At 50.3% G+C, this 11206-nt stretch overlaps 1 protein-coding gene across 1 annotated transcript in view; it reads left to right on the top strand.

Annotated features, from left to right (window-relative positions):
* The first annotated feature begins 4255 nt into the window (after positions 1-4255).
* Positions 4256-11206, top strand: part of vstm2b (V-set and transmembrane domain containing 2B) — a 58438-nt gene continuing 51487 nt past the window's right edge. The window contains exons 1-4 of the mRNA XM_072465853.1: positions 4256-4496; positions 4941-5128; positions 7551-7580; positions 9349-9814. Of these exons, the coding sequence (XP_072321954.1) occupies positions 4427-4496; positions 4941-5128; positions 7551-7580; positions 9349-9814 (754 nt within the window). The 5' untranslated portion in view covers positions 4256-4426. The remainder of the gene's footprint in view (positions 4497-4940; positions 5129-7550; positions 7581-9348; positions 9815-11206) is intronic.

Here is an 11206-nt window from a genome sequence, read left to right as displayed (position 1 = left end):
ATCCTTGCACACATGTGTTGCCTTCTACATCCAAGTCCCTTTATTAAGGCATCGGGTGCATCACAATGGTGAAGTTATGGCACAAAATCTAATAAAGTCTTTCGCTCACTTGCACATTATTATCAAATTGACCATGTTGCCTAGAGATTCTTTTGTCCTATAACACATATTGGTATAATTTAAGTTGTAAAATAATATTCTACTCCATTTACTAAATGAATGGGCCTCGAATGCTCTGAATGTGTTGAACCTCAGTTAAAGGTGCACATGTGACTTTCTGGTGGAGTGTCATTGATTTTCAGTGTTTTTGATTTGGCTGGAAGATTTCTTAATACGACGATAACTTGATGATCTTAAATTGCATAACATAAAACGTACTTTGCCAAAAAAAAGTTACGTTGGGCATCTTAATCCCTGACCACAACATTAAGGGCCTCATGGACCCAATGCACATGTTATTTTCCTTTGGTTAAGAAATATAACGGTACAACCAACAGCACATGTCGTTACAGTTTTTGTTTCCCGTTAACAGTAGCATGTCATAGGTGCGTGTACACATTTTGTTTTGCGTCGTCCTTGACCGGATCGGGCATGTTTCTTTTGCGTCAGAGGCGGGTGAAGGTGTTTGACACGCAAACACGAGCAGCCACATCACGGGCACATCGCACGGGCACATCGTACGGGCACATCACACGGGCACATCACACAGCCACATCGTACGGGCACATCGCACGGGCACATCGCACGGGCACATCGCACGGGCACATCGCACAGGCACATCGTACAGGCACATCGCACAGCCACATCACAGGCACATCACAGGCACATCGCACAGGCACATCGTACGGCCGCATCGCACAGGCACATCGTACGGCCGCATCGCACAGGCACATCGTACAGCCACATCACACAGGCACATGGTACAGCCACATCACACAGGCACATGGTACAGCCACATCACACAGGCACATCGTACGGGCGCATCGTACGGGCACATCACACAGGCACATCGTACAGCCACATCACACAGGCACATCGTACGGGCGCATCGTACGGGCACATCACACAGGCACATCGTACAGCCACATCACACAGGCACATGGTACAGCCACATCACACAGGCACATCGTACGGGCGCATCGTACGGGCACATCACACAGGCACATCGTACGGCCACATCACACAGGCACATCGTACGGCCGCATCGCACAGGCACATCGTACAGCCACATCACACAGGCACATGGTACAGCCACATCACACAGGCACATCGTACGGGCGCATCGTACGGGCGCATCGCACGGCCACATCGTACAGCCACATCACACAGGCACATCGTACAGCCATATCACACAGGCACATCGTACGGGCGCATCGTACGGGCGCATCGCACGGCCACATCGTACAGCCACATTGCACAGGCACATCGTACAGCCACATCACACAGGCGCATCGTACGGGCGCATCGCACGGCCACATCGCAGGGCCACATCGCACAGCCACATCATACAGGCACATCGCACGGGCACATCGTACGGGGCACATCGTACAGGCACATCGCACGGGCACATCGCACAGGCACATCATACGGGCACATCGCACAGGCACATCGTACAGGCACATCATACGCGCACATCGTACAGGCACATCGCACGCGCACATCGTACGGGCACATCGCATGCGCACATCACACGGGCACATCGTACGGGCACATCGCACGCGCACATCGCATGGGCACATCGCACGGGCACATCGCACGGGCACATCGTACGGGCACATCGCACGGGCACATCGTACGAGCACATCACGGGCACATCGTACGGGCACATCGCACGCGCACATCGCACGCGCACATCGCACGGGCACATCGCACGGGCACATCGTACGAGCACATCACGGGCACATCGTACGGGCCATAAAGCAGGACACCTCTCCACACGGCGCTAAACGCTTTTCATCCTGCGCCGTTTGGTTCGGGCTGTAATCAGAACGAAGCCTCGGGAATGTCTGAGGCTCCGCGCGCTGCGGCGACGCCTTTCATGTGAAGTACAGGACAAAAGATCATTTTTATGAGTAGAGCTAATCATCTACAGTCCATAATCTAAATCAAGCGGTTCTATCATCATTGTATCACGATAATTTATGGCAATATGGAAAATTATGGCATATCTTAAAAAACATTCAACAAGAGAATCCCTCCGTTGTGGCACTTTTCCAGATGCTGGAAGCTGCTTTACAGTTCCATGCATTATTCATCGACTCCGTACTCGACGGTGGCATTCTAACCACGAGTGATGGGCCCAAAATATGATCCATGTATTGCAAAAATGTAAACAAAATTGAGTAGCAACCTCTCCGACTACCACTAGTCACTCGCTCTGGGGAAGGTGGAAGTGTCTTGTCTAAGGACACAACAGCAGCAGCAGCAGCAGACACTAGATCAGGGCTGTCCAAGTCATTTTGGGCCGCAGGCCAAATTTCGACACTCAGGCTGTTTCGTGGGCCGAACATAATGAAAAAATAAAACAATAACAAATATAAAATACAAAAATAGCTTCATATAGCCACGTGATGGTTCTATGTGGACTTGTTGTACAAATCTGCAGCAGGAACAGGAACGTGGACGTGTGATACGAATTCTGAGATGAAATGTTGATGTTTCTGCTCAAACTCAATATGAGCTCAGTATATTTATAGTTTAAACTTATCTTAGTGTCAAATTATGAATGTAGTGAATCAAATAACCGCTCACAGCAGCTTTACTCTGTCATGTTCATACTTTATTACACTCTGAGCTGTGTTTTGACCAGTGGCTCCTGGTCTGTCCAGGTTTGCACAGAGCATCATCACAGCTCTAACGTCCACAAAACCGTTTTTCTTCCACAAGTTTCCCCAAAACCACACGTCTCATTCCCCGCACGTCGACACTTCTCAGCCCTCTGCACTTTGCTCCAGCGGCGTGGGGGAGGGGCGGCTGCTGCAAAGGAGTGGGACTCGTAGTTTCAGCGATAAAAACGTGATATATCCATCAGAAATGAATAAATATAAATGAGAAAGATTTTGCGGGCCGGATTAAAACATCTGGTGGACCGGATACAGCCCGCGGGCCGCATGTTTGACACCCTTGCACCTTGTTAACCCTGCGGTGTCTCAACCACGAGCTAACCAGGCCCAACACTTCTTAGCTTCTGAGAACAGACATTAAGTCTATGGCCATAATCTACAAACCTCCTCTGAGGAACTAGCTACAGAGGCTGCGACACGGGGGCAATTGTTCCCGTTCGTTTATAATATGATTTATGAGCTTTGTGTTTCATATTTATTCATAAGCTAACAAGGATAATACGGCTGCATGTTGCTACAGGATAATGCTAGATAATCACTGCATAGTCCGGACGTAGGGCATTTTGTTTCCCGTTAATGGTCCAATTGAGTACTTCTGAATGCACTGAATATCTTTAGTGCACTCCGCTGCTCATTTTGAGAAACACTAAATCAACCGTAAAACCAATACAATAACCCAGTTTTGAACAAATGTTTAATTTAAAATTTTAATATCATAAAGTCCATTTAGTTGTCACTTTGCAGCATCAGCCTCGCATACAGTGTAAGATGGAGAGAGAGAGAGAGAGAGAGAGAGAGAGAGAGAGAGAGAGAGAGAGAGAGAGAGAGAGAGAGAGAGAGAGAGAGAGAGAGAGAGAGAGCGAGACCGAGCGGCGGGAGGAGCTCGCGGGGGACCTCTGCTGCTCGCGCCTCCACGCTCGCGCGGCGCACATCAAACGGCGGGAAGGCTGCGTGTCGGTGACAGCGGCAAGAGCCAGAACGAGTGGAAGACGGACTAAACGCGGCTGCTGCGGGAGACAAACAGAACAACAACAACAACAACAACAATAACAACAACAAACACACGCACACAAAGCTCCGGTAGGTGCCCCCCTCCAGAGAGCGGCGGACAGCCCCGTGTCACAGCCGCGGACAGAAGTTGCTCCGCGGCCGCTCCGTCTGCCGGTGCCGCCGCTGCGTGTGGTTCTCGCTGCTTCAGAGGAAAACGCTTCTGGTGATGGGTTTTTGGAGCGGACCCAGCACTGCCACTGCCCTGCGTCGACCGGGAATCGGGCTCACCGCGAAGTTTGCCTCGGAAACAGCGCGGAAATAACGGGAGACGACTTTGGCTTGGATTAAAACCACTTCTTTGACTTGTCGTTCTTCTTTTTTCCCCCTCCGCTCTCGCTCTCCGTGGTGCTGAAACACGCTCGCGCACGGATTGTACATGTTGCCTGGCTGATGGCGTTGTTACTTGTGGATTGTGCTTCTTCTTCTTCTTCTCCTCCTCCTCTTTTCCCGTATTCGGAGTTATTTGCCCCACATTTAGGTCAAATGACCGTCTGATGTCAACGCCGCGCGCGTGACGAGCCCGATACTGTGACATGGGTAAACCCGGAGTCTACAGCCTCCTCTGCTTCATCCTCCACTCACCTTTTGTCATCCGCGCTCATGGTAAGTGATTAACACAGATTACCTCATCATTTTAACGGGCATACATGGCATGACGTTGTGTTTTTTTTTCATTTTTTATTTATTTTATCGCGCCTGAAGGTCATAAAACTGTGGTAATTTGCGTTCCAAATTAAAAGCTGAGGCTGGTGATGGGTCACACATGTTGTAATGGAACATGGCTTCGCCCCGATCACTCTGGGAAGCACCAAAAACGAGACGAAAACGCAAATAAACAGATACGAGTGTTGTTTTTGTGGACAACTGCAGAATGATCCAAAGCAACAGTTTCACATTTGCTTTTCCTGCTGCTGCTGCTGCTGCTGCTGCTGCTGCTGCTGCTGCTGCTGCTGTCGCTCTCTCCCTTCATCTTCCTCTCTTTTTTCCCCCCCTCTCGCTCCTCTCCCTCTCTCTATCTCCGTCTCTTCTCATACATATGCACTGAAGCCGCATTTACCGAAGTCCCTAAAGATGTGAGCGTGGGGGAGGGCGAGGACGTGGAGATGCCCTGCGCCTTCAAGGCTGTCGGCGCCGCACCGATGGCTCTGGAGATCCAGTGGTGGTACCTGAAGGAGGAGCAGCCGGAGGAGCTGCCGGAGGAGCTGCAGATCAGCTCGCCGGCCAGCAGAGTCAAGGTAACGGGCAAAGGGTGCTCGCTCGACGTCAACGCCAGGGCGAAGGGTGGACGAAAAGTGTTGTTTTTTGATTAAAAAAAAAAACCTCTGCGTGGAAAACGAGCGCTCCAGGGCTCGCGGCGTCAAACACCCCTGACCTTTGGATGAGTGTGTGTGCAAATTATCCACATCCCGTGAAAAACAGACCGACGCGGTACCTATTCGAGCGGATCGTCGCCGAAGACTTGCAATTAGTCACGTCGACTCACGTTGTCGGTGCTTTTTTGACACAATGAGCTGTGAAAAGGTGCAACGTGAGAACAACTCGATGTTTTAAAACAGGTTCTTTTTGGAAAACCTGCAGCACAGAACCCCCCCCACTGCACTCTCATTCCCACGTGACACAATCGAGTTGCGCTTGTGATTACGACTGTAAGACATAATCGTAGTTGTGTTTCGATCATCGCTGTCTGGACTGTGCAGACTCTAAAACACACTTGAAAAAGACCTTTTGACACAAGGACAGTGGCTTTATGAAGTCAAAATGTTCAGACTTTCATCAATAACACACTTTATTCATAAAATATTCTCTTTTCTAGCAGCCCGAGGCCAACATATTTCACCACAACTTCATGAGCTTGATAAAGTATTCTCAATCATATCTGTGTACATTAGAAATAGCTATCTTAAATAATGTACTTCAGTACTGCAGTACAATACATACAAATGAGTGTTGCCTCTTGTACATAGAAATCAGATATTACGTGAAATGTACCTCATAACGTATGCATAGAGGACGACGCATTATGCAAAACACACACACGACGCGGAGATGAACGCGACCTGATGACCCCGACCTGATGACCCAACCTGATGACCCCGACCTGATGACCCCGACCCGATGACCCCCGACCTGATGACCCCGACGGGATGACACGCAGATACGCCCGCATTTTAAAAACAGGACGTGAATCACCGCGTCGTTCCGGGAGAGACTCATCCAAACGGACCTGTTGCTTAGCAGCGTTGGGCCTGGTTAGCGCTCGGACGGGAGAGCGCGGCGACTAGCCCGTGGCCCATGTCCCCACCAGAAGAAACTGAGAATAAAACACAACATTATCAAAGATTAAACATTACATCTTATTCTCCTGCTTGTTTTGGACTAAAGATATGGAGTAATACACAGATTTTGGATGAATTATTTACTCAGCAGGTTCAAAACACAATACTTTAGATGTGATATAGAAATATATATATATATAAATAACCCTCAGGCTCTTTTTGGTGCGAACATTGAGTTTTATTTTGGTGAGTCATGGAGCTGTTTTATCAGGAGTCGCCCAGTGGGAACAAACTAATTCAGTTCCAAACACAGTTACACAAAAACGAAGCCCACGTTTTTAAATAGCCCCACTCACAGTTCAGCGATTAAACCAGATGCCTTTCCTCTCACAGTCACTGCAGCTGTATGTGCTCAGGCCAGTTCCAGTTAGGGGGTAAAGGGTTAGCATACTGCGTCACTGTTAGCCCTTTAAGCGGCTCTGCTAGTATGTTAGCGGTCGGTAAGCCAGTGATCATTTACACGATTGGTCGACTGGTTAGTTAGTTAGTTCCATTGGACACTTCTAAAACACATTCTGAAACGAATAAAGACAGAAACATGACGACTGGAGGATTGTAGATAAAGAATATTTACGATTTAACAATGAGTCTGTACGGTCCAGATAACAATGATCAAAATACGACTACGATTGTTTGGTTGTGAGAAACCGCGCCACAAAAGAGAAACGACATTGTCACGTTTACTGCACACGAAAGGGAAATATGTGGCATCAAAGGTACAAAACACATCCTTGAACTCCGCAAACGCACTGTATTCCGCCAGCACCACTCGGCGGCAGCAACAGGTCGCCGCCGTCCGACTTCGTGCGCCGCCTTTTCACTCGCCACCGCAATCGGGGACGGGCGTCGAAGTGGGGGGCGGGCTGGCGGGCGGTATGTGGACTTTTACCGTGCCGTCGAGCGAGAGAGAGAGGGCGGGGGGTCGACGCCGTTATCGACGCGAGAGGGAATCAGCTCTGCCCCTCGGCGTGACGAATCAGCCCCGAGTCCTTCTCTCTTTTTTATAAATTCTATCTCTTCTCTCTCGTGGCAGAAGTCGGGGACAATCGCATCTGCGGCGTTTCCTCTGCGGGTCTAAGCACATTAAAACATGCAGCGGGCGAGCGCCGGGGGGGGGGGTTTAGGTTATCAATGGCGCCTTTGAGAGAGAATGCACGCCACCATTTCTCCCTGCCGCCGTCTGCCTCTCTGACTGATTGAGCGAGGGAGGAGGGAGGGAGGAGGGAGGGAGGGAGGTTAAAAAAGCCTCGTTGCCGGGGTTATATAACAGCTGATATCTGGTTGCATCTGTGTCATCTCAAACTGTTTTCCCTTTTTGCAGATCGTTCCGAGGGAGGCCACGAAAATCAGTGTAAGTGCCCAGCTCCTCGTTCGGCCCCACACGCGGTGGCGCCGGGCGTATATCGCGGATTCCTACAGTTTAAAAACAACAAATTCGCTCATGCCGGAATATCCGTCTGAGGCTCGCGCGCTATCAGAAGAAGGTGGATGTTGTCTGCGCCGGGAGATAGAGCGGGCGTTCATCATCGCCGGGGGTTCTGCCGCGTTCGGCCTGGACTATTTGTTTCCCCGACGCGACGCGAGATAGCGACGCAATTTGGTCCTGATGGCGAAGTTTAACTCCTGCACTTTAGCAACGTTTCTGTCCTTTACCGCGGCGCCGTTGTCGAACGTTTAAACATGTTTTGACAGGTTTCGCTCCGGCGCCGCGTTAAACCGATAAAGGCCGCACTTATTAGAGGAAATGGAGGCTGCGTGATGCTAATGCGGCGGCCTGCTGGGCTTTTTAATGCCAGGACCTCTGCCTTCAGTCATAAAACGCCATCTTGACCTCGTCGGGTCTACGCGGCGTGCCGGACTCGCCGCTCCTCGTCCTTCCACAGCCTCATCTAATATTCAAGAGCACTCGTCGTATTTGTTTGATTTCGGATGTTTGTGTCCGCGTTTGATCTCGGCCCGCGTTTGATTCGCCCGCGCTCGCAGTCGTCCCGAAGAGGGAAAAAAGCATCGTTTGGTGAACGAGGCACTTGATCTGAACTATTCCCAACAGTAGGTTCTGCGAGTGCGGCGAGACAAACAGCAACGCCGCCGAGACTACAATGTGCACCGCCGTAAGCAGGGTCATCCCCAATTTCAATCCGACGCACCCGACGTGCTAACTGCCCCCCCCCCCGCCGCTCCGTCCGCAGAGGTTTAAGTGGCGTGCGTTGATGAAAATGGGTCACATTTTGGTTCAGGAGGCCGTGTTAAAGACTCGGAAATGAATTTAGCCTCAGCGGATTTTACAGTCAGAATAAAATACCCTAAGTTTAATTACCAGGGGCCAATTCTGCGTGGAACCAAGGCCCTCACTCAAGCTGTTCGATTTAAGAAAGGACCAATTTGTTGAAATGAGAGGTTTTTTTTTTCCTTGAATTGAAGAGAATAACTGCTCTAACTGCCTCACAAAGTTACCCGAGCTGTCATAATCCAGCTCTTTCCCATCCGCGGCGTCGTGTGCTAGTCACACTAGCGTTATGCAAATGAGCTGAAATTGTGTTGACTCAAGGACGAAAGTGAAATCCTCCAACTTTCATTTATACGACTCTTAAAATGTGTCTTTATTAAACCATTCTTTTCTATGAGGGATTCACTGTTGTTATCGCCGTATTAGCAAATGATGAAAGTTTTATGTAAGATAAGATAAGATAAGCTTTATTTGTCCCACAATGGGGAAATTTCACTGTTGCAACACAGATTAGGTGCAGAAACAGATTAGGCACAGAAGTATAATAAGAAAAAAACAGATATCTTTGAAAAAACTCTTTAAAAAACTCACATAACACATTCTTTTAACAATTTTAGTAATTTTTTCATTTAAAAAAACCTGAAAAAAAATCCTGGTTTCGATTTGTTCCGGGTCTGGTCGTGTGGCTGCGTCACGTGACTCTCAACGTAACAAAACTGTCCCACTAATGCGCAGAAAAGTGCCTTAGATATTGAGACCCTAAAATTATAGTTCCTTGACAGGCCTAGCTACACATTAGCATTAGCTACACATTAGCATTAGCCACACAATAGCATTAGCCATAGATTAGCATTAGCTTGACATGAACGTTAAACTGGTGCTGTTGTTCCAGACGGTGCGTGTCCAGGGTAACGCCATCTCGCACCGCCTCAGCCTGTCCAAGGTGAAGAAGGAGGACGAGGGGATCTACGAGTGCCGCGTGTCCGACCTGTGGGCCGACGAGACTCAGGAATTTACCGTGCACGCCGCGCTCCGCATCACCCGCGCCGACGCCATGGTGGCAGAGGAGGCCGTGTCCCACATCCAGAACCGCTGGCCCCTCCGGAATACCAACGCGGGGCTGGGAGCGGGCGGCGGCGGGGGAGTGCCCGGAGGAGGAGCGGGCCGGGCCACCTCGGAGCCCAGCCCGGGCGGACCAGGAGGACAGAGGGCGGGAGGAGGGGCCAAGGGGAAGGGGCCACAGCAGGCGCAGCCAGGCCTCCTGCCCTCCATCTCCTCCACCACCGCCTCCGCGGGGGTGAAGTCGGCTGCCTCCCCTCTGCCGGGCTCGGCGGCGCTCTGGCAGCAGCTTGGAGCAGGTGAGTCGTCCCCCCCCCCCCAATCGCAATCGATTTCAGTATTTTACATCGATCAGGGCTCAGCGCGGAGCAGGCCAGAAGTTTGAGGAGAGCGCTGAGTGGACGGAATAGTTATTAATCCATGATCGCACTCACTTCTTAAGCCATTACGGGAGATTAAGGCCAAATGAAAGTGGCTGTTTTCAGTGTCACAGACGGAATGATTAGCCTCGTTTCAAGGTTAGTTCTCTTTGTAGTTGAATTGTGATATTTGAGTGACTTGTTTTAAAGAATGTGTTGTGTTTGGGGGAATACAGTAGAAAGCACTTTGTCCACAGTTTGGCTTTATTTTCTTACCTATATTTGTTTATTGAGGGGTGCACGGTGGCAAAGGCGGTTAGCACTCTTGCCTCCCAAGAAGGAGATCATGGGTTTGATTCCCGGACCAGACCAACATCACATGATCTCTCTGGGTGGAATCTGCATGTTCTCCCCGTGTTACCGTGGGTTCTCTCCAGGTTCTCTGGCTCCTCCCACCGTCCAAAGACATGTAAGTGTTAGGCAAAATTGGTGACTCTAAATTGGCCCTAGTGAATGAATGTGAGCGTGAACTGTCTGTAATGTCTATGACTCTGTGTTAACCCTGCGACGAGTTGGCCCCTGTCCAGGGTGTACCCCGCCTAAGGCCCGAAGTCACTGGGATAGGCTCCAGTCACCCGCGACCCCGAAAGGGAACAAGCGGTAGAAAATGGATGGATGGATATTTGTTTATTTTCGTCAATACAATTAAGACGTAAGACTGAAAATGCTGAAAAACATGATCCTTCTCTCACCTGGACATGTGTGTTCACCGAGCAAACACTGCACACTTCCAGCTCAACACGCAGGATGAAGAAGACAATATGTACACACAAAGCCTTCTTCAAAAATCCTCTCACTTTTCCTCTTCCCCTAATTCAGCTTCTTCCCTCTCCCAGTTTACGAGCGGCGTCGCATTCTCCTCCATCCCAATTAAACCTGCGCCCGCTTCTATTCTCTGTTTGCCGAAAGATGAATCATTTACCACCGCTCGCCGCTAATGACTGCCGCCCGTTACTCACTGCCCCCGGGACGCGCCCGTCAACCGCCGAGGACGTCCACATTAGCGCCGCGACCGAGAAGTGGCGGCTGCTCAAAAAATATGCTTTCTCCTCCACTATGATTCAGCCGTTCTAATAGGGCCTTTTAAATCTTTCCCCCCCGCTCATGCTCTCCAGCGTCGCCGGGGCCTGGCAGCGGAGCCACAGTGACCCCCGGTGGCGTCTGAACGGAACAGCGTCTGGTTCCTGGGCCGCTCTGCATGCCGCGCTCGTCTCGCTCGCCGCTCGGTATCCGTCCCGAGGTTCTTCTGTCTCGGCGGATCAGATTGTGTCG

Source organism: Eucyclogobius newberryi, unplaced genomic scaffold (assembly GCF_026437365.1).
Source record: "Eucyclogobius newberryi isolate DKJ021-1_F unplaced genomic scaffold, fEucNew1.0.hap1 SCAF_5, whole genome shotgun sequence".
NCBI lineage: Eukaryota > Metazoa > Chordata > Actinopteri > Gobiiformes > Gobiidae > Eucyclogobius > Eucyclogobius newberryi.
This window is presented reverse-complemented; position numbering and strand designations above follow the sequence as displayed.